This window comes from Tinamus guttatus, unplaced genomic scaffold (genome assembly GCF_059628265.1).
Source record: "Tinamus guttatus ecotype Peru unplaced genomic scaffold, ASM5962826v1 Tinamus_guttatus_pri_ptg000058l, whole genome shotgun sequence".
Taxonomy (NCBI): Eukaryota; Metazoa; Chordata; class Aves; order Tinamiformes; family Tinamidae; genus Tinamus; species Tinamus guttatus.
The window spans coordinates 3,868,039-3,890,580 of record NW_028288592.1 but is presented as its reverse complement, the minus strand read 5'-3'; the positions used below and the strand labels follow the sequence as shown (position 1 = coordinate 3,890,580).

The window sequence follows — 22,542 nt, the reverse complement described above, 5'->3', positions numbered from 1 at the left end:
GTGGCTTCTGGTAAGTCAGGATTATTGGTCATGATTGCTTACATGATGTGTATTCTTACCCAAGACACAGTATCCTAAATGCTTATATGGGAGAATAGAAAATTGTCAAATTAAATTCCACATGGCATAAATTATTGTAGAGTTAGGGTCCAGTTTGAAGGTAATTCTAATTTACAGTTAACAGTTTATAATTAATAAGTTTCCCCTGATGACAACATGCATTTCCCATGGATTCTAAGAGAAGCTGCCTTTCCTCAATGTATTTGAAAAAATGTATTGCCTATGTATCACTACATAATTTTAAGAGTAGCTTAAGTAAATACGGGTGTAGTCATCAAAATGACTGAAAAATACCAGAACAAAAAGAAAGATGTATGACTAACATATACAGTATAATAGTACCAGATATTTGAACCTTCATTTTATCCTCCTTGAAATCCACAGTTATCAAATTTTCTGCATACAGATAACAAGAACACAGAATTTGGAACATATATTTAGGATTATTAGGATTATATTTATAGGATTATATACAAGATTCTAAATACACAAGAGTGTGTCTGGAGGAAGGAGGAGATAAATATGTTCTATAATCTATCAATTTAGAGCATGAAACACTCTGTAACCTGGACAAATTTTGGGCAACGTTGATGACCAGGACAGAAACTGTTTTCTTAGGATCACTGGATAATTTGGGCAGGAAGGGATCTCGGGAGGTCTCCAGTCCAACCTGCTGCTCCAAGCAAGGCCAAATCTGAGGTCAGACCACACAGCTCTGAGCTTTGTCTAGTTGGGTCTTGGAAATTTCCACAGCTGGAGTGGCTCTGGACAAACCTGCTCCCACTGCACTGTCCTCATGACAGAAAAGGTTTTTCCTCAACCTCAGTTTGAACCTCCCTTCCTTCAAGTTACGGGCACTGCCTCTTAACCACCGTGATGAGCCTGGCCTTGTTTCCTTGCCCACCTCCCTGCAGGTATCGGGGCTGCTGTGAGGGCCCCCAACAACCCCTCTTCTCCTGTGTCCATCTCCCAGCATCTCCTCACGGGGCCAGCGCTCAGCCCCAACCATCCTGGCAGCCCTCTGCGCAACGTACCGCAGTTGATGACCGTGTCGAAGAGGACAGGTCCCAGGAGAGGCTCCTGCCTGCAAGTTACTATCCACAACCCTGTGAGCCCGATCACCCAACCACTTTTTTGCTCTTCTGTTTGTGCCCCCTTCCAGATGAAAATGCCCTAACTTGGACAAAAGTCTGTGCTGGGAGACAGTGGGGAAAGCGTTGCTGAAGTTGAGGTAAATAACCACTTCTCTCTCCTCATCCCCAGTTCTAGTTATTTTGTTGTAGATGGCCACCAGGTGGTCCAGGCATGATTTGCCCACAATGAATCCATGCAGACTGTTCTCAGGCACCTCCTTCATGGGCACAGAAGAGTTCCCTAAGGACTCACTCCATGATTTTTCCAAGGATTGAAGGGAGGCTGACTATTCCCCAGATCTCACTTTTGGATTCTGTTGAGTGTGACATCTGCTGTCCTCTAATCATCAGGATCTCCCACAGTCCCCATGACTTTCCCAACATTTTAGAGAATGGTGCTGAAAGAACATCAACAAGCTCCCTCAGCATCCATGGATACAGCCTCCTGGGCCCCGTGGACTTGTGTGTGTTGAATCCTGACTGGATTTTTCTCTGTAGGTGCTAAGTCTTTTCCTTTTTAAATCCACTCTTTAAGCACAGAAGCCTGTGAGAGGTCTTGCTGCCTCCTCCATGTCTGCGTTTGCTGTCACCAAGCCTCAGACCCCTTTTAACAAGCCTGAACTCCAGCTAAGCCTCGGCTTTTCTCAAACCATCCCTGTCTGCCTGGGCAGGGTTACAATGCTCATTTTTTTAGCCTATCCTGGTTGCATGTCCTGCTGTATCCTCATCGGGCCCGTGCAGGTGCCCCCTTCCACAAACCAGCCTCCTGCCTAGCTGACAAGCGTGCTTGTCTTATGAGCTAGAAATGACAACTGGACTTGTCTTCTACAAATTTGTCTATCAAGAGCTCCTAAGCACAGAAATACTTTCCCAACCTAAGGTTGCATATATACGCGTGCCCTAAATTTCCTGAACACTTGGAAGACGCCCTAGGGCAGTACCGTGGCGCACACCTTACTGCACCCTCTCCCCTGGTGCCCATCTGTTAATGGCTGTTGTTAGAGAATGCAGACAAACTGGATGGTCCTGGGATCTGACAAAATATGGACAGGCAGCTCTGTGGAGAGGGATTTGGGAGTCCTGGTTAACAACTGGTTAACCATGAGGCAGCAATGTGCCCTCATGGCCAAGAAGGCCAAGAGGATCCTGGCCTGCATCAGGAGGAGCGTTGCCAGCAGGTCGAGGGAGGGGATCCTGCCCCTCTCCTCAGCTCTGGTGAGGCCACACCTGGAGTACTGGGTGCTCTTCTGTGCTCCCCAGTACAAAAGGGACATGGAGCCTCTAGAGAGGGTCCAGCAGAGAGCCACGAAGGTGACTGAGGTGCTGGAGCATTTGTCATATGAGGAAAGACTAAGCGAGCTGGGCCTGTTTAGTCTGGAGAAAAGAAGGCTTAGAGGAGATTTGATTAACTTGTTCAAGTACCTGAGGGGTGATTGTAGGGAGGATGGGGCCAAAGTCTTCTTGGTGGTGGCCAGTAGCAGGACAAGGGGTAACAGGTACAAGTTGAAACACAGGAAGTTCCATCTCCATGTGAGGAAGAACTTCTTTCCTGTGAGAGTGACAGAGCCCTGGAACAGGCTGCCCAGAGAGGTTGTGGAGTCTCCTTCTCTGAAGATCTTCCAAACCCGCCTGGATGTCGCCCTGTGCCATGTGCTCTAGGTGTCCCTGCTGGAGCAGGGAGTTGGACTAGATGATCTCTAGAGGTCCCTTCCAACCTCAACCATTCTGTGATTCTGCGATATTTACGCTCTTACACTTTTCTTTACATGTAATACATGCCAACAGCATGAAATCGGCTGTGAGCCACTGGATGCCTGAATCAAGATTCACATGCAAAAGTGAAAAAAAAATGTAGAGAAACTGCTCTTAGGGATCTCTTGCATTCTTCTGTGAAGCACCCGGTACAGGTGAGAGCCACTGTCTAAAATAAGGCAACTCTGTCTTTCTTTAGCAAGAATGTCTGTGCCAGCCATTACCCAGTCACTGCCAACACCGTGACACGGCCTCTCCATGTCCACGTACCAGCACTCCTGGCTGACCCTGTGCAAGCCTGTAAAACTCACAGCAAAACGATAGTGTCTGGCAAAGCACCAGAACGCCCTGAATCATTATTCTCGCTGAAATCTAGGAGCAATGTTACCCCATGCCATATGGTAAATGATCCATCTGTACCTGCCACGGAACTCCAGCCTGCTTCAGAGGTGTGCTGCGTAAATGCACTTGCTAGAACTGAGCATGACTGCTCAGCGTGCCCCTGCTGTGTCTTTACATCCTCATTAGTGGTCTTTAAGTCAGGGCACCTGATTATACACTGCACAGCAGGAAGATCTAACAAAGTATTGTTATTTGTGTTATCGTTTTATAACCTAGCATCACATTCCCATTAAAAATGCATAGTGACCTTACCCATGTCAAGGCTTTCAAGAAATAATGCACTGGGATAATTGGTTGTTTGGCATCATGCATAGTCCTTATTGTGTGTGTCAAGCCCTGAGTCATACTAATATATTTAACGTTTCTCATTAGGGCATAATAGGAAATTGTGCCTGTATAAATCACATATTTATTCGCAACATGTGGCTTAGTTACACTGTGTAAAATGATGGAAACGATTTCCTGTCCACACTTGCTATGCCTCAAATAGAGTAAAATGCTTTTATTAGATTTACTTTGCACCACAAGCACTGGATGGTTAAGATGCTAATATTTTTAAGCAGTGATTTCTGCGCAGAGTGTTATGTGTACTGAAATGCGTACTGTGTCCTTCTCAAGCGATTTGGACTGCTAGCATTAATAATGTGACAAACTGTCTCCATCATCATTCCAGATGCTGGAATTCAATAAGCATTATTAAAATATTCTAACCACTAAAATCGCAGCCACATGGTTTCAACAGCAGTGCTGATCAGACACTGAGTGATGCTGGACACAAATCCGAACAGTAATTCCCTCAGTCAACATAGATGATTCACTGCAGTCTTCCCATGTTGGAAGCTCACACCACAAGCAGGGTTCACAAGCATTGAAGGTACCTCTTTCTGGAAAATAAAGCTCTTCTGAAAAATCACTCCTCATAAGACTTTGCCTTAAAGCACTTGCATCAGCTACCCAAAGCACGTGCATACACGAGAGACAACTCTTAATTTTTGTGATGGAAGAAAAACAAAGCTGTGTCACTGTTGGTGCTGTTTCTCGAGACATCCATCCCCTTGCTTGGAGCAATCAGTACAGAGCTTCTGTCAAACTTCAGAGCTTTGCTTGTATGGGGATACATTATGTATGTGGATGCATATTTTATACTGTCTGAAGACATGACAGATTTTGTCTTTCCAGAATTACTGAAAAAGTAGTGTAATTCTACTTGTTGGCTCTGTGACAGGATTAATAAATTACCCACGATGAAGAGAAAATTGTGGAAGTTTGACTATCATCATTTATTGCTAAGTTTAAAACAGTTTCTGAAATAGAATTCAAGCTTTTTTTTTTTCTGTTTTTAAGTAGGTAAAATCATCACATCGTCTGAGTGATGATTTGTTTGAGAAGAAGAAGTAGGGATCTGAATTTCATTTCAAGCTGGAAAAATGCTTGCTGGTTCAATGGCTTAGGTTTACTATTTTAATCAGTAACTTAACGAGTAACCTGAATATGCTAACACTGAAGAAAATTATACAGTTGATCAATTCTGAGGAGCTACTAAATTAATTCAAGAGATCATTGCTAATACTGTTATGACTATATCTAATTATCAAGACTTGCAAAATCTTGTGCAGTCAATGCAGATCTTTTAAAACAGGTTAGCAAGCAATCATCTTCTGTATGTTTGTCACCACCAGCTACCAGGTAACTGTTCTAAGGTGAGATAGGGGTGTTGTCTGGTTGATGCTGATTGTAATCGTGCAGTTGTGCACGCTCATCACACCAAACAGCTTACAAGGAGTTGGGAACTGGCAGCTCTTTGGCAGATCGGCTACCTGGAGCTTCCCCAAGCCCCTGATTAGTTCAAGGTGATTCATAATTAAAATGCCCAGATTCACTCCTAGCTAGAGAAAAATAGTTCATCATTTTAAGTGTAATAAGAACTTGTGAGATGAGATCTCGGGAGCATGTAAAGGAGCCAGTAAAACCCAGTGAGAAGTAGATGTTCAGTCTCTTCTCCTTTAAAATGTTTGCGACTGTGGCAACATTTTCAAAATTAAAGTTTTAGGAATTTTATACAAATAAACAGCAATTCAAAAACAATTAGCCAACACTTTGTTTCCTTAGTAAACGTAATGTATCTCAACCACAAATGAAAAAACACTTGTTTTTTTCCCCAGATGAGCACATAGCATGTAGGTGCACACTTTCAAACCATCTGTATCTGGGTTAGAAACGCAAGAATTCTCTCTTAGACAAACATACTGCTTTGAACACTTGCACTTCGTAAAGAAGGGCAAGGTAGTGAAAACCAGGGTTACTGCCTTCTAGGTTACTGCCTTCCACCTGCCTTCTGCAGGTTAGTGCACCTCGTGATGCCTTTAAGCTGTTGCACTAAATAATTATGTAGGGTACTGGACGGTCTGGAAGCTCCTTAAGTTTTCTCAAAAGAAACTTTTCCTCTCTTGCCTTGCTCATATCTTATGATGACTTTTAGAGTTGTTTTGGGAACAGCTGAAGACATTTTAAGTCACAGATGTGTGGTGCGATCTTTTATTTATTTACTCTGGATATCCCCACTTGGGAGAATTTTGAACCATAGCAATGGAACAATTTCAGTGTTTTAAAACACTTCTCTTTTTCTGACAAAAACAATCCAGTTTGTCATTATAAAACATTCCATGGTCTCCGATCCCACAAGACTACTAAGTACCACGGGATGGACCCCAGCAAATACAAACAGATGAGTTATTGTTTTGGTGCCTCCCCTCCCATACTGAAGTAATCACTACTGATAAAAACTTATGATAAAACACACACACAGGAATAACTGGTTTACTAGAAACCCTGCCAAAAACAGGAAGTCCATAAAAAAAAAGAGAAGAATTTAAAAAAATCCAACTTCTTACTTCAACTAATAAACAATTTCTACTGGCGGGAAGTAAATTTGGCAGAACTAATCCCAGTCTGCATCCTGGAATTAATAGGCATAGGCTATTTAGTACATCAATTGACAAATCACCACTGAAAATATGCTAAAGTTTTTCACCAACAAAAGCAGAAACTAACCCTACATTCGGGAAATTGCCTCTTTTTTTCAGCGATTCCTACTGAGAGGAACTGGTTTCCTGCTGGGCAAGTAGATGTACCTGTTTCCGTGTAGCACTGGGCAATCAATTGCACATCCAACAGGTTCATCTAAAAGAAGTAGCTGTTGTCATCAGACTGAGACAAAGATATTCTTAAGCTCTTGGAAAGCAGAAACTATGGACATCATTCTCTGTTTGGGAAACCTGCTATATCCAACAGTAAATCTTTTCCTTCAGACAAATGTGGTAAGTAGCCTTGATCATAACAAACTGTTGCTACAGATCAAAGAATAATGGCACATTTATATTCCGAGTAAAGTAATAGCCAAACTCTTGCTGGAGGCCCCATACTCTGTTGATAAGCACACAACAGGAACTGGGTATTATTATTACCATCGACATTTATCTGTTCTATTTTTCCTGTGCCTCTTTGTCCATTTTCCATGCTGAAAAGGGATCATCAACAGATGATGGAAAACAAAACAAAACACACCAACCAAAGTGCATGAACTGGCCTGAATAAATTAAAAACAAGCCCAAATCTTATTAAATGTTAATGTAAAAGCTTCCTTGTAGTATTCACCCACTTTGAAATTATCCAGGTGAAATCATACTTTTGAGATTTCTATTATTACTACTATAGAAAAAAATATCAGGTGAGCATACTTTATAAATGCTTTCCATATAGGTAAACATGTAGCACCTAACACAATTACCCAGCCTCTTGTAAGGCTTATTTTATCAAGCCTTGAATTATCAGGAGATAGTGTATTTTTATTGTGTAAAAGTCATATTTGCACACAGATGCATGTTGCTTTTTGTCCTCAAAGAGCTCTAAAAGCACTGAATAATCCAGTAAGATAGTTAAAAGGATTCACCTTATTCAAAAGAAGTTTGACTTCTTGTACATGAATAGCCAGGATTATACGTACTCTCTGACTCTCTTTTGCATATAAAAAAAAGATTATCTTTGCTTTCTGCAGAGATCATGTTATTAAGGCAATTCACTTGTTCTACATCCTGCGATAAAATAAACTCCGCTGTCGTGCAGCCTGGAGCTCCTGTATCTCATCCATTATGTAAATCTCCAAAGAGTCGTTCAGCAAACATCATCTCAGTTCCACTGCACTTAACAGGAATACCCACATATCTGAGTTAATTTTCATTTTCCGAAGACCAACAGAAACTCCTTATTTCCCAATCTGGATGACAGATTCGCACTATCATCATCCCCCTTTAAAGAATAACCATTAAAACCCAAGCCCATACAGTTTTAAATTTAATTCAGATTCAACTCCAAATGTTTGGTTTTGAGGGGTGCATGATCTCTCATAAATCATGGGAAAATAAGAAAGTACAGGAAAAACCTTGGGAATTGTTTTGAATCTCACTATTTTTAGGCCAGTATCCTTTCTGATGTTGTTTGATAATGTTAATATTAAGAATTTAGGCAGAAATCCACTGCATGCAACCTCACCCTAAGGCTTTTGCTTCCAGGTGGGCTCCGTCCAGATGAACATGGCAGCTGAGAGCAGCAATCACAGCTGCAGGGGGCTACCAACAAGTTAAAGTGAAACAGCAACAACTAAATAAATAGCAAAGTCCAATAGAAGGGGAAAGCCTCAAAGCAGAAAACTCGCCCTTTCATGACTCCACACTGAACCTGTGAACAAGAAAGGCTTAACGTATCACCAGGAGTGTATACGAAGTGCAGGGTGGGAAGTGTATGAACAGGTCAAGATTTAGATTAATGCTAGGAGCCTATTTTCTCATTAAAACACATGTTATTGGTGTATGAAATACAGTACCTAGCACAACCATTATTCAGGCCTGTTAGTAGTGGATAACAGTATTGAAATAGCTGCCTTCTTACATGTTAGCTCTTGACTTCCAGTACATTATTCTGTGCCTTCAAAAGAGCAGAAGTGACAAACTGCCATTGTATGGTATTAAGTCTCTCTGTGTCATGTCAAAAATGCTAAAATCCAAAAGCATTTATTTCTAGCACTAGGTGTTTATTGCCGGATATGTAGGAAAACAGTAAAGTGCATGTAGTATTCCGATTTCTGGTTCAATGTATCTTAATCAGCGTTGCTGAGCAGATCAAGAGCCGTATTTCTTTCCTTCTTGAGAAGTGAAGATTAACTCTAAAGTGCTGCTTCATGATACTGACAGTGAAAATTCCCACAGTAAAAGTACCCTTATTTTCATGCAGACACTTAAATCCTGATAACGAATGACGAGAAATGGGAAGATGTTTCATTAGGAAACAAGCAGAAGAAATAGGCCCTCAAAATCCCTGCTCTAAGCTTATTTTCCATGATGGACACCACCCAACAGAACCGAACTGCATTCAAGTTCTTTGAAAAACCTGAGAATATGAATTTAAACATTTTTCCCCATTAAGTGCTCTGAAAACTTGTGTCACGCTTCCGAAAATACGCGTATCAAAACGGTCGTGTTAAGCAGCGTGGAAACTGAACGCCCTGCGCGTCTCCCTCCGGAGCTACAGGTACAAATGCGGCCGGTACCGGAATCGGCGCCGTTGCTCCTGGTGCGCTCTGGGAGCGACGGGTTCCGGGGCACCGCGGATGGGCCTGCGCAGCTCGGGGCACTCGCAGTGCTGGCAGCAGCACGGTTTGCAGAGAGGGATGGTACCTTTCCTCACAGCAAGGTTCTCGGGATCCCACGGGAGGAGATGCCGACGGACGTGGGGAAGGCCGGAGCCCTCAGCAGCCCTAGGGACTGCAGCTAAAAGCAACAAGCCCAATCTTTGAGATGGCGTTCCCTGGACTCAGTGCAGTTGCTTGGGACTGCTCCTCACCGGGAGCATCAGGGACTGAACAGGAATCACAGTAGTTGGTTTGACAACAGCACTAGCAGCAATTCCAGGTGGGGGTCCCTGGCCATGCATGCTGCAGCTTTAGGAGGCTACATCTACTCAACAAAGCCATGGTGGGGATCTGCTCTGTAAGACAGTTTAGGTGAAAATCCAATGTCCACAGTACATGTCTTTCAGGAGGTTACTTTGGCCCAAGCCGGAGAAACTGGAGGAGGTCAGGAACTCCCATTGAGTTTTATCCAGCAGGAACCTCCACAGGTAACCAACCCCCTCGGCTGGCTTTCCAGCTCTGGTTTGGACTGCCCCAGCCGGCCTCCTCCAAAGCAAAACCCACATATGGTTTGGGGGCTGGACTATTCCAGTCCTTCCTGATGCGTGGACAAACCTGTCCCAGCTTTGCTAGTCCTGCTCAGTTGATGTTCTCTAACAGCTGCACGCGCTCACACGCCACAGGCCACCATGTGCCATGCACAGCCTCTATTTCTAACCAGGAAAAAAAAACATATCAATAGGCCTCAGGTTATTTCTCATATCTCCACTTTGATCTGAAAAGAACTGTGGTACTTACAATAATAGTGGGCAACAGGAGCACCGCAAGGGGACACCTGAACTGAAGTCACTGCGCGGCCGCTGCGCTCCGGAGGGACGCGGCCACCGTGGCCAGGGCGCCGCAGGACGCGGTAGCCAGAGCCCAAGCAGACACGGCAGCGAGGCAGACACGGTGCCCTCTGCGCCCAGGCCGGACCCATGCCCAGCACGGGAACATGAACACAGCCTTTCAAAGCGTTTCCAAGTCCTGGAAATTGGAACTAAGGCTGCCTGTGTCTGCATTATAAAGCAATTGGTGGTTTTAGATTCACAGGCTGGTTTTTGTTAATCTTGTTCTCAGTTGTGGCAAGGTGAAAGCAGTTTGCAAGGTGAAGGCTTTGGGGTTTTGCCTCCCAAATGAATTAAAACAAAAAACAAAACACACATTTAGCAGAGTACGTTAATCACAGAAAGAATTTAAACTCAGAGGTTTATCAAGATGTTAAGTAATCACTAACCAAGCCTAAGAATCATTAGCAATAAGCAATATAAGTAACAAGTAACACAAATGATGTCACCATATTCACTACCTAAGATAGGAGATCCCTATTAACTTTTGGAAGTCCTTTAAAAGACACTGTACAGCACAGAGATATTTCAGCAGGTGCCAAAGCAGTCCCTTAAACATAGCTCTCACATGATTCATCCATGATTTTGCTAATCAGACTCATAATCAGTAGCAGTAAATCCGAGAAGCAGTGATCCAGACCCCAACAGCAGCCCCAAAATCTGCCTTCAGTTTACAATGGCATTTAGTAATTCTAGCACATGCACTGGCATTAAAAACTCAGATTTTCTAAGTTTTTCACACTTTGGTCATGTTTTGTCAGTTCTAGAGTAATTAAATTTCTGAGAGCTCCACTATGAAGCTGGTCTCCTTCCTGTCCTACGCACCATTGCCCGTGAATTTTGCCGCCCTGCTTTTTACACAAATCTCAATTTCTGCTGTTTCAAAACACCTTTCAATAAATAGGAATTGAATCCAAGAACCGCTGTGCAGCCAGTGCAGTTAAACCACCCCCAAGTTGGGATAGGGACACAAATGGTTCATGGCACACGGAGGCAGAGGCACTTCTCCCAACGCCTGGGAAATTCTCCGGTGGGGTTCTCTGCTGCCGACTTGAAAATACAATGTTTAAAATTTATTTGAAACCAAAGCAGGAAGCTTTCACAGCAAACAAAGCCTTGACAGGGAAAGGTTAACCCATCTTTGTACCTACTTTAATTGGCTTTCTAAAGTTTGAGGGTGCAGAAGGACTGCAGCTGTCTTCAACCACTACTTTTCATTCTTCTGAAGTAATACTTTTACATACATATTTTCTTTCTGAGTCAAGAACCTTAAAAGCAACCATTATGATTTTCTGTGGACATGTGCCCCCTGTTCCACACTGGGACGGGGTGGGGGGGGATGCGAAATAAAAGGGCAAAAGCCTCAAAATTATAATCCAGCCTGCTCTAAACAAGGTCAGGTCAGAAGGCAAACACCAAATACGCCGAGGCCTTAGCTCTGATGAGCTGTTTTTATGTGTATATATGTTTGTGTGCTTTGGATGCCCGCCCCAAGCCAGCTGCTGAGGAGCGCTGTCTGAACACGCCAAAATAGCTGGGAAAGGAATGGAAGGGAGCCAAGAGCTGGGACCCACACACGAAACCACTCAGGCTCTCAAAGCCACGGCACAGCATAAATCCAGAAAGTTGTACAACAAATTCTGTACTGCTGTTAGCAAGACAGCCTAATAGGAACGCAGAGGCCTTCCCAGAAATCATTTATTAATTTTACGTCGCCAAAGGAAAAGGAATCGTTTCAAACGGGTTCAAACGCGTGCAAGGGACAGCACAGGATGCAGCAGGTGACCCTCACATGGGCCAGGAAAAGGAAGAAAATCCCTGCTACTCTCATCTTCGCTGGAGATAAGGCTTGGGAAACAAAAAACAAACAAACAAACCTCTCCTACGCTACAGCTTCAGGATGAATGGGGTATTTTTAAGTGATTGCAAGGGAAAGATCTGTCCTATGAATATGAGTGGCCTCCAGATAACAAACTGGCTGCTATTTATTCATACTGTAAATACTCATTAAATACCTATCACCAATGGACTGTTAATGGACTGATCTTGATAAATGCTAGACAGCGGATGAAATCAAAGGGCTTCGTCGTCTCTGCGCCCTGCTGAATTGGGCCATCCGTCATTTTTAAGTGGTCATTTGTTATGCTGCTTTATCCAACATATTTATAATCATAATGAAAGAAGACAAAGCACCAAACTGCAGTCTCTTTGCCTTAGAGTAATCTAAACTGAAAAAGACGTGACAAACGGATGGACTGATGGCCAGTGCTAGATAACTCTCTGGAGGTTAATATATTTTATCGTGTTGATGTTTTTATTCATAAGTGCACTCCAAGAAGCCACTGGATAACGTTAGATGTGAAAGATCATTTAGAGTAGTCACTTCCTTTCTAGGAAAACTGTACTTGTGAATTCAGCAGGGAAGAGCATATGACAGTAATCACATATATCACCCCAGTCCTAGCAGATACACCCTGAGGAACGGTAGTTAAAAAGTAAGTTAACCATTTGTGTCTTGTCACTTCTGCTTTCTTTGAAATGTGAAATCACAGAAAAATGTAGATGAGAAGGGACCTCAAAAGGCCAACTTATTTTTTCTTTTTCTTGTCCAGAATGGGACTTGCCCAGGGGCTTGCCGAGGCCAACGAGGCTGGAGTATATCCATGGGGAAGGATTCCACAAGGCTCTCGGGAACAGAGATGCCATGGCACTTATGGGCAACCTGTTCCGGTGTGTGGCCATCCCCAGCATGAAAAATGTTTTCTTAACGCCCACTCGGAACTTTTCATGGTCCAACCTGTCTCCATGGTCTCTCACCCTTTCCCTGGCCTAGTCATCCCCACAACCACACAATCATTTGTATTTACCCCAGTTTGACAACATCCTTCTTGTACAGGTGTCCTAGACTTTGTGTTCCCCAGGACCTTTTGAGCTGTGGTTCCTCCCTGCCAGCAACCAGTTTCCTTATCAGCTTCAGCATTGGTATCTCTTCTTCATAAATTTGCATTCAGTCATTATACACTGCAAAATGTAAACTTTAGATGTCAGACTGAACAAAGAGCTTAATCTCTGGATGCAATCTCTGTTATGCAGGAAAACATGTAACTGTTGTAAGCTACATGCATTCAATATCCATGTAGGCTATCAGGTTTATCTCAGATTTGTTATTTTTCTGGGACAGGTTCATCTGACCTCATTTTATGAAACACAACATATTTCCTTTAATAGCTGCACATGTGTTTAGGTGCCATTTATACATAAAACTGCATTTAGATGTATTATGATACAGTGTGGGCAAGACCAACAAAAGGCTGAAGTCTGTCACCCATACAGCACACACATGATGCGTCACAAGTTGATTACACTGCTAATGATATATCAACATATTCGTGTTTCAAATAATGGAAATGTTATGACTTTTAAAATCTGATCAGCAGAGCAGCATCTTCTTAGTTCTAACATAAAGTGAAAAGCTGAAGTCAGATAATGGGTAAAATCTACTCCCTTTCTTACTGGAACCAGAACTTTATCCTCTGATTTTAAAAGTGACCACAGAAGAGCCCTCTTCACCTCTATTGCTTAAGTTTTCTGAAATCAGTTTTCCCAGAAAAGCAATTTTAAGATTCAGATTTTGAATCCCTGCCATAACTACATTGTTGTTGTTTGATTAGAAGATTTAAGTGTGGTACCTTTCTGATCTAAAAGTAGAAGAGTAACAGCTGGACTCAGAAACCTACATTTGCAGTATCCCTTTTCCTTAGCTACCCGTACTTTGCTTCCCTGTGATTACTGTGAGATGGCATCAGAAAAAACAGCCAAGAGCAGAACTGTAGTTTGGAATGAAACAGTAGCTCCCCTGTTCTTCCTTCCTTCTGCCATGACCCTGCACTGAATCAAAAGAGCAGACCTCAGAACACAGATACAGAAGTAGTAGTGCTGCATCTCTGGTACAACAAAGGGCTTTCCTCAGAAACTTGGGAAAAGGCCAGGATCGTCAAGAAGTCTCTTGAGTGCACGTGCTCTGAAAGCCCTTGCTCCCTGGGCCATAACTGTGGTCACACTAGTGCCTTGCGAAGATGTGACAAGCCCTGGGTGTCTTCTGCCCCAGTGCCACTTCCCAAGCCAAATACCTGCTGCAGTCTTCTAGTCTGACCCAGTTGCTCCTCAGACATTTCAGCTCAAGCTATTACCATGCTGTGGTAGCATCACTCTGTGTTGTGCTGTCTTGGAGAGAGGATGAAGGGACACTGTACCGCACTCATACCCAGGGATAAGTTATGGATAAGTCACTGGTCTTTGCCCTCTCTCTTAAGCTTTCTGCTGGTCAAGAGGCCCCCTCAGTCCATCTGTGCAGAATTTTACCACTGCAATTCTGCAGCATGCAAGCAGAGCATAGATGGGATTCCTTCCTCTGCTGTTCCGCTATTTCTAGCCAAGGTGTCTGAGGAGGGAAGTGTGAAGCAGGACGTGAGCCCATCCCAAGCTATGGGACATCAGTACGGACAGCAGCCATGAACAAGTCAGCAAACAAGTGAAAGGAAAATTCCTTAGGACCTGGTGCTGGTTTCAGCAGGCAGCAACTGCTGGGTCACATCTGGTGGGCCCTGATCCTGGAAAGGAATTGTATACATCACTGTCTCTCTCTGGACTTAAATTTGGCTTCTGGATGTTTGAGGTGTTTTCTGGGACTTGCGGAGTATATAAAGCAGAGGTTCTATAGCAAATTCTGTTTTGCTGGCTGTTATTTCAGGAGATGGGATTCTATGACGTATGATCATTGATAAGATCCTTCAAATCTTAAACTCCTTGTGAATCACACAGTATCTAAGATCAGCTTATCTATTATCTGTTATAAACTCCCAAAGAAGTCTAACCAAAGAAGCAATCAGCATCTGCTAAACTAGCTTCCAGTAAAATTTAAGTTTTTGATCCACTCGATATAACCAAATTATCACTGAGATAAGTAAGAACCTTTGCCTTTCTAAATAAGCTTGCTATAACGAGCAGAACTACTGAATTAAAATTCTGATGTTAAGTAACACCACCCTTTCGAAAAATTTTGGTGGCTGCTTCTTTGATTGTTCCCATCTTTGCCAGGGATTCAGGGAATGAAGAAGGCTTTACGTTTTCCACTATAACACGACCCCACCTGACAGTCACCAGCAGAGTTTCCAGAACGCCCTGTTTCGCTGGATTGCCTCACTGCACCATGTTGGTACTGTGCACAGTATTTGTCATTACAATCCATTTGCACCAGTGCAAACTCCCTGGCATAGTCCAGGCACTGGTTAACACAGCATCCCAGGCAAAGTCTAGAGTTCACAGTGACTAACTTGTCAACAAATGTCAAGGTCTACTCATTTTTATCATTTTAAAAGGCTTAACAGTAAAGTCAATAAACCACTGTGGTGCACTAAAAGCTTCCTTTTTTAAAAAAAAAAAAAGCTAGTGCAGAAAATGCATACTGCTGGACCAGTCATTACTTCATGATAAGAAAACAAAGCACCAATATATTTATTAATATATTATATTTATTGGATTTCCTAAGGAGTATCTGACGGGGAGGTATCTGAGTGACATTCAAATGTATTAAGCTGCATAACCAGGAGCTGCAATGAGAGACATCTCCTGTCTAACTCTCCCTTCATCCTTGCACAGAACAACAACAAATTCCATGGTGTGTCTGCTCATTTAAACACCTGACTTCAATGGAATTACCTCTTTTCTTAATCTACTGTGCTCTCCTTTGAACATTCAGATCTGTTTGTCTTTTTCCTTTAAGTCAGAAACTGTTCTGCTAAACTACATATAGAGCAATCTCTTGCCTGAAAGACAGTAGAGCATGTGAAATTCAGACTGGTTATTTCATCTACTATGTTTTGTAGCGCAATATAAATTTTTGATAATAGCAGTAATATTTATAATGCATATGGTTGTAAAAATGTCAACCAACTTTTATGGCTTTCCTCTTCATATGAATATTCAGTCATCCATTCGTCCCTCGATCCACTGCAATCCTGAAAAGAAAAGATGAAATAATTCAGTAATTTTGAGAGAGCTGAAAACCTGGCAATTAACTGATACGTTTTCTTAGTTTTATTAATTTCTCAAGTGCTATCCTTCATATAAACAGAAACCCAAACACACAAGTCTGTTCTACAGTGAAAGAGGTTAGAAGTACAGTAAGTTTACAAGCATTTTAAATAAAACTGGATGAACATGCCAAATAAAATTATACTGGAAAAATGCTTTATATTTTCTGATATTATTTTAGTCAATTCTCTCGGTCACTTAAATTTCTAACCTGTTACTAAATTTACTAAATCCCAACTGCTTTATTTAGACCTCAGGACCCACTGATTCTACAGGTAAACTTTATAGCAGTTAGAGAGTGTGAAAAGCCTTTAATAGTATTTCAAAATGTGTTTCCCAGAAATATTGTGCAAGATCTGCCCAATTAAAAAGCAAAAACCTTTATCAGAACTCAGTTACTATTCCAGCCACAGATAATAACGGAAGGCTGTTACAAAATTTGAGTATTTCATGAGAGGCTTTCCATGAATGTGTTATTATTTTTGAGTCCATATAAAAACATAAAATAAAATAAAATAAGAATGGGTATAAAACATAGAGATTTAAATACAGTATTACACATGGGGGAGGGGTGGAGTTTCTTCATATTTAAGAAAATACAAATCTAACACTTTAACTTTCTTTAAAGCCTCAGAAAAAGAAAAGGCTTGAATTTTCAATTTTTAATGATGCAAACATGATTTCGAGAATCTCAACCTTTTGTCAGGGAGCTTTTATAAGCAATCTGCCATTATTTTTATATCATTCAAAATAAGGCAGTCCTTCAAACAGCAATAGAACATCACCTGCCCATTTTTAAACCACAACCCAGTATTTCATTGGGGATGTATATGTGATAACATGGCTAACGGGTTTCAGCAAACTTGGCAAACTCTCACACTGAAAACAAGGCAGGAGAGTCCAGCTGGAATGTAAAATTAATAAACATTCATATACTGTGCTAATATTAACTTGATGAAACACCACACACTTACATTTTTATTATTAACCTTTAATATTTTCTTAGAAATAAAATAAACTTAGGTTTCAAATTAATATTCATATGAATCATAAAAGGCTGTAAAATCCTGAGAAAAACGGACCTCACTAAATGAAATTAAAAACCGTATGCTTACTGTGCTCTAACTACTGTTGACTATTTGCCCTGCCTTTGATGCATCCTGGAACATCCAACTTCTTTTTTTTTCCTCCTTAATCTCCCTTGGTGAAATTTGAATTGCTTCAAAATTTCCATTTTATGAAGCAACTTCTCTTTGGCACACCACTAAGCCAGCAAGCCTTGGACATTATCAGCTTGTTTTTTTTCCCCTCGTGGATTGCACACTGGAGGAAGGACCTTTAGCACCTTCTTTGATGCAATGTCCAAAAACGGGAGAGCTGGAAGAGGGTTGGCGTGTGCTGAATTTAGGCCGTGTTCATCAAACCCGGATAGTACTCGGCTATCAAGCTCTCTTCAGTTGAATGCAACAGGAGGCCAAGGAGTCTCTGTCAGAGGGAAAGCTCCTGTGACCTTGCAAATTGTTCCCAATTCGCCACATTTTCTCCTCGTTACTTCGCTGCAAACATCCACCAACCCCGCTTCCCACGGAGCTGCTCAGCTTCATGTTACCCAGGGGTGCTGGAGGTCCCATTAGGTTTCTGTGACTGTGGCAATAAGGAAAGCAAGGCTATGTGTTTCCAAATCGCTAACTTACAGCTATCTAGATAACCAGAGCTGCGCTTGCTTTACATTATTAAATCACGTACCACGGCCTTCCCTTGGTGAAAAAGCTACTGCTTTAGTAATGGTAAATAGCTGAATTTGCTCGCCAATTCCACTCGTGTTTGCACAACTTATCACGCACAGGGTTGCCCCCTTCCTGCCTTCTTGTCACAAATTGCACGCGCACGGGTCAAAGACCTCTTTAGTCATGGCTATTTTGGGCCACTTTTGAGGTGAGGATGAAGAGCTAAATGCTTCTTGGCAAGTATCTGCTCCATGGGTGACGTGATTCTGTGCCCTCGTCCTGGGGAGTGCTGGAAAACCCCAGTGAGCTGCTCCGTCACCTTTCCAGGGATGGAGCGAGGCCTGTAGCTCTCCAGCTCCTCCCTCTTGCCCTTTTTGAAGACTGGAGTGACGCTGGTTTCTTCCAGTCCTCAGGCACCTCCCCTGCTCTCCATGACTTCTCAAAGATGATGGAGAGCAGCTGAGCAATGACCCCCACCAGTTCCCTCAGCACTCTTGGGTGCATCCCATCCGGGCCCATAGATTTATGGGTGTCCAGTTTGCCTAAATAATCCCTAACCCAATCCTCCTGGACCAGCAGAAAGTCCTGCTCTCTCCTGGTTCTCTCTCCAGTCTCCGGACTCTGCAGTTCATGTAGTTACAGCCTCAGCAGTAACGACTGAGGCAAAGGCGGCATTTAGTAACTCTGCCTTCTCTGCATCCTCAACCACCAAGGCACCTTCCCCATTCAGCAGCAGGCCCAGATAGCTTGATAAAATGTACTCAGTTTAGGTTGTGTAAATACATATACATACTAAACACATATTTTACATACAGGACTCAAAAGAGCACTTACTGTGCATTTTGTCACCATCTAACCAACAGTGATCATAAAGTTTTTTTTTGTTCTCAGAGTTTCTGGTAGCCTTTTATGGTCATTTGTCTTAAAGGTTACTCAAGAGTGACTCCACCCTCCCATACCTTTGTTACTCTGATGTGGTGTCATAACAAAAATGCCTCAGTTATTTAAAAATATTTCTGAAAAATAACTTAATGCTTCAATAATGCTTCAAATTCTTTCCCCCCCCCCCGCCCCGCAGGTGTGTTAATAGAAGGGAAATAGAAGCAGAAGCCAGAGAGTGGGATGCCTGTTGCTAGGTGACACCTCGCTCTCCTGAACTCCTACAGATTGAAATATTCATGCAGACACCCAGAATGAACGATGTCTGGTACAGAGAAAGAGGAGACGTGCACACTTACAGAAATATATCACGATTCAAGGTAAGAAACAAGAGCTATGCCACCAACTCGGTCCCTAGGGAATGCAAAAATTAGAAGACTGGAGCCTGGCAAGGAGGAGTGGGATCTGGCTCCTCCTGAGCAGCAGCCCTGACTGGAGCCTGGTGGGGCCCACACGGAGATGTCGCTGAAATCAGGATTCACCTCTGTACGAAACCCTCCCTGAAAGGTCTGAATGACACGAGGCTCTTCCTTCACGGGGCCAGAAACTGCATCCCTTGCTCAACCAACTGCGCGGCTGCTTTTTCAGTGTTATGTTCTGATAACGTGCTTGCCCAGAAAAAGAGAACGCAGTGGCAAGATGCAGACGACGGGTTCGTTACTAGAACATCTTCCTTCACATGAAGCCTATGTGTAGCAGGGCTCCTCCTTCCTTCACAGGCTTTCTTCAACTCTTTCAAGGAGTGCTTACACAGTCTTTCAGCAGAGGCTTAGAAGAACGAACATCATTCTTTACAGGTCTTCTACTGGATTTTTTTTTATCAAGTTCTATAACTTCAAGGACAAAAGGATGAATTTTAATAGCAGTTCATTCACTCTAAAACTTAATGACCCAGTTTGAAAAAAAACATATATACATTCTTATAATGTAAATTCAGGGAGTCATTAATTTGCAAAAGATGATGTCTTTCAATAACAACTTAAAAAAATAAAAAACTGCAGAGTTGAATGAATGCACACTAAGTGTTTTAATATGACAAACGAAAGACAAAGTTACACACCTTGTAAAGGTAGAAAAAGTTTTAGTATTTAAAATTTAACAGAATTATTGGATACCCAGATTTAACTAATAATCAGATCTCAAACTGGCAGAGTGTAGTAAACTGCAGGAAATGGAAAGAAAAAATAGGGCAAAATTTTTATACTAAAAACAGTGCAGGTCATCTTTAACACTTTCAGTTGTGTGGATAGCCCTGGGACCTTGATATCCCCTGCACACCTCTATTTTAAGTAGAATGACATTGGGTTTTTTAAGATCTAAATAGAATAAAATTTTAATAAACACAGTCACCCCTCACTTGGAGCTGCCCCTCTGGCATACGCAGCGCTCACGACGCACAGCGCACACCGCCGCTCATTTCACCATCCACCCCACGCCGCTCAAACGCCTCCTCAGAGTTAACACTCTACTCATTTAACCTACCAGCCTCTGCACAAAGTCACGGGAATTTAACAGGCCTTCTCTTGGTGTAAGAACTCCTTACAGCTTTTATACGGGTGTGCATGTGTACATATGTCTGTACATATACACACATCTATACACACACGCATGTGTGTACACACGGTAGGTATAAAAAACACACACATATCCTACCACAATATGTTGGTGAATTAGTAAAATTTTTTTTGTAAATAATTGACCTAAAGAATCTGCAGAAAGCACACTTTCTAGGGCACCACCAAAAGAACACAAGATTTTCAGCCAGGCTCTTTTAGAGTGACTGTTTCGGAACGTGCGAAGAATGTGCTGCCCTCAAAATAATAATGGTTACCCACGGTTTCCACTCAAGAGGGCTTACAAGCATGAGAGAAAAAAATAAAGTAATAGTAAAAAAAAAGATTACCGTAATTTGACACGGGAATCATTAACTGATGTGCTTCCACAATTTAATTACAATTCGGAAAAGGGGAATGCAATTAAAGTGCATTGAAAATAAAGACAAAATGTAAGCACCGAAATGAAGACCATTCATGCCTCAAGTTCATGGAACTAGAAGCTTATTTCTTAGTAGTTTGTGGGGGGTAAATTGCAACTACTGTGAATTAGTAATCCTATTTTTTTGTCCAAATTAAAATCTCCACTGTAAATATGCTATTTTTCAAACAGTTGATCATATTCCTGCTTACCTAATCCCTAACAGTCACCTTTCACCTACCCTATTTACAGCACATAGTACACAGAGGCATCAGTGTAAAATTCACTTTTTTCATACATATTCTCACTGGGAGCTGCAGGATAATACTTTCTAATAATTCTTTCTCATCTTCATGTTGCCAAATGGGGTAAAAAACACATTATCCCAAAAGGATCTTAAATAATGTAACTGATCAGAATACAGATGTCATACAGAAAAGTAGAGGTTGCACAGGCATCATATTCTTCTTTTTTATTTTTAATTTTTTGTGCTAAAACAGAATAGCATTTTCAAATGCCCCTACTCACCCCACATCTGCTGGTTCAGCATCTTACTCGGAGTAGCTTTGGGCGCAGTCCCTAATTGATCTGGCTCTACTTGCTGCACAGGCAGTAATACTTTTGCTTTCTTCTCTAGATCCCCAAAACAATCTTTATTTATATTCTAACCCTTTTAAAAATAAAACAGGGATTTTCTTTATTTCCTCTTAAGAGGCTGCTGATCCCAAAGACCATTAGAAGAACAAACAACACTTGCACTTGTACACAGCTATGAATGAAATAAAGCTTAGAGCTGAGGTCTCCAGTTTCCTTAGGCATCAGTTTCTGCACAGACTGTAAGCTAAAATTTCTCATGGTGACAGCAATCATCTGATTGTCCAAAGTAAAAGAAGAGAGCCTGAACACATAAGGCCTCTTGCTACTCATCCAAAGGAATGAACACCACCTTGCTCCAGATTTGCACCACTGTCTCTTCTAGCTCAACATAACTGCAGTAAGTTTAGTGGATCGGTGGTCAAGGTACACCAACTGTGTCCCCATTACCTCTGCAAGAGTTTGGAGGCCCTCAAAGTGTCCTTGGGGTGCTCTGACCACCACTCTGTTTCTGAGCTGCACTCAAAGAGAATCTGCTTGCTCTGATCCAGATACACCCATTGCATGGGCAAACAAGGACAACTCAGCTTACAGCAAGCCAAACAGGCAACCATCCGAACTACGAGCTTATACTGCCCTCAAAACGCCCCAAACCGCACCAGTTGGACCACCTTGAGTTAACTCCTGGCTACAGAAACTTATGTGGGGTCATTGGTAGCCCCAAGGACAACCTTGGCTCACAGTGGTGACACCCCTACGAGTGCAAATGTTACAATCCTGCAGATTTGGGGGTAAAATAGCAAATACATTCCTCCTCTAACACTCAGCTAAAGTGACCAAACCAACAGATTACAAAGGTGATATATGGGACCTAAGAGCACAATATTGTTATTTCAGTGTCCTTGACTTGTTTCCGTCTTCTTTAAAGGCAGCAAATTCCCCAACTCTTTGCAAGGGTACATTAGCTTTGCAAGAGGAGATGACGCAATAAAGGAAGATTTGCTAGTTTTTTTTTTTTTTATCCTACTTCTTTTGTAATTGACTTGAACCGTGAGAGAACATGGGAGATGTTAAAGTATTTCCATCCTTTTGAGCAGGACATCAAAAGCTTTGGAGAGGTGAACTTAAAACAAAACAACAAAACATGTAACATATAAATCATGGTGAATATATGACCTGCCTCATTTTAACTACAGGAAAAAAAATACAGTCTCTTTCTGTGAAATCGGATCATTTTTGTTGAATTGCCAGCAAAAGAAAACACACGGTGCAGTTTCTTCAGCAACAGAAAAATGCCC

The 22,542-nt window shown here is 42.1% G+C and overlaps 1 protein-coding gene across 5 annotated transcripts in view; it reads right to left on the bottom strand.

The window, feature by feature from the left end:
- Window positions 1-22,542, bottom strand: part of KLF12 (KLF transcription factor 12) — a 222,765-nt gene that overhangs the window by 141,076 nt on the left and 59,147 nt on the right. For 3 of the 5 annotated variants that reach the window (XM_088540293.1, XM_088540294.1, XM_088540295.1), the window contains exon 2: window positions 15,871-15,934. In XM_088540293.1, coding sequence (XP_088396419.1) covers window positions 15,871-15,891 — 21 coding nt within the window. In that variant the 5' untranslated portion in view covers window positions 15,892-15,934. Of the gene's footprint in view, window positions 1-15,870; window positions 15,989-22,542 lie in introns of those variants that run through there. The other 2 variants (XM_088540296.1, XM_088540292.1) reach the window with 1 other exon arrangement.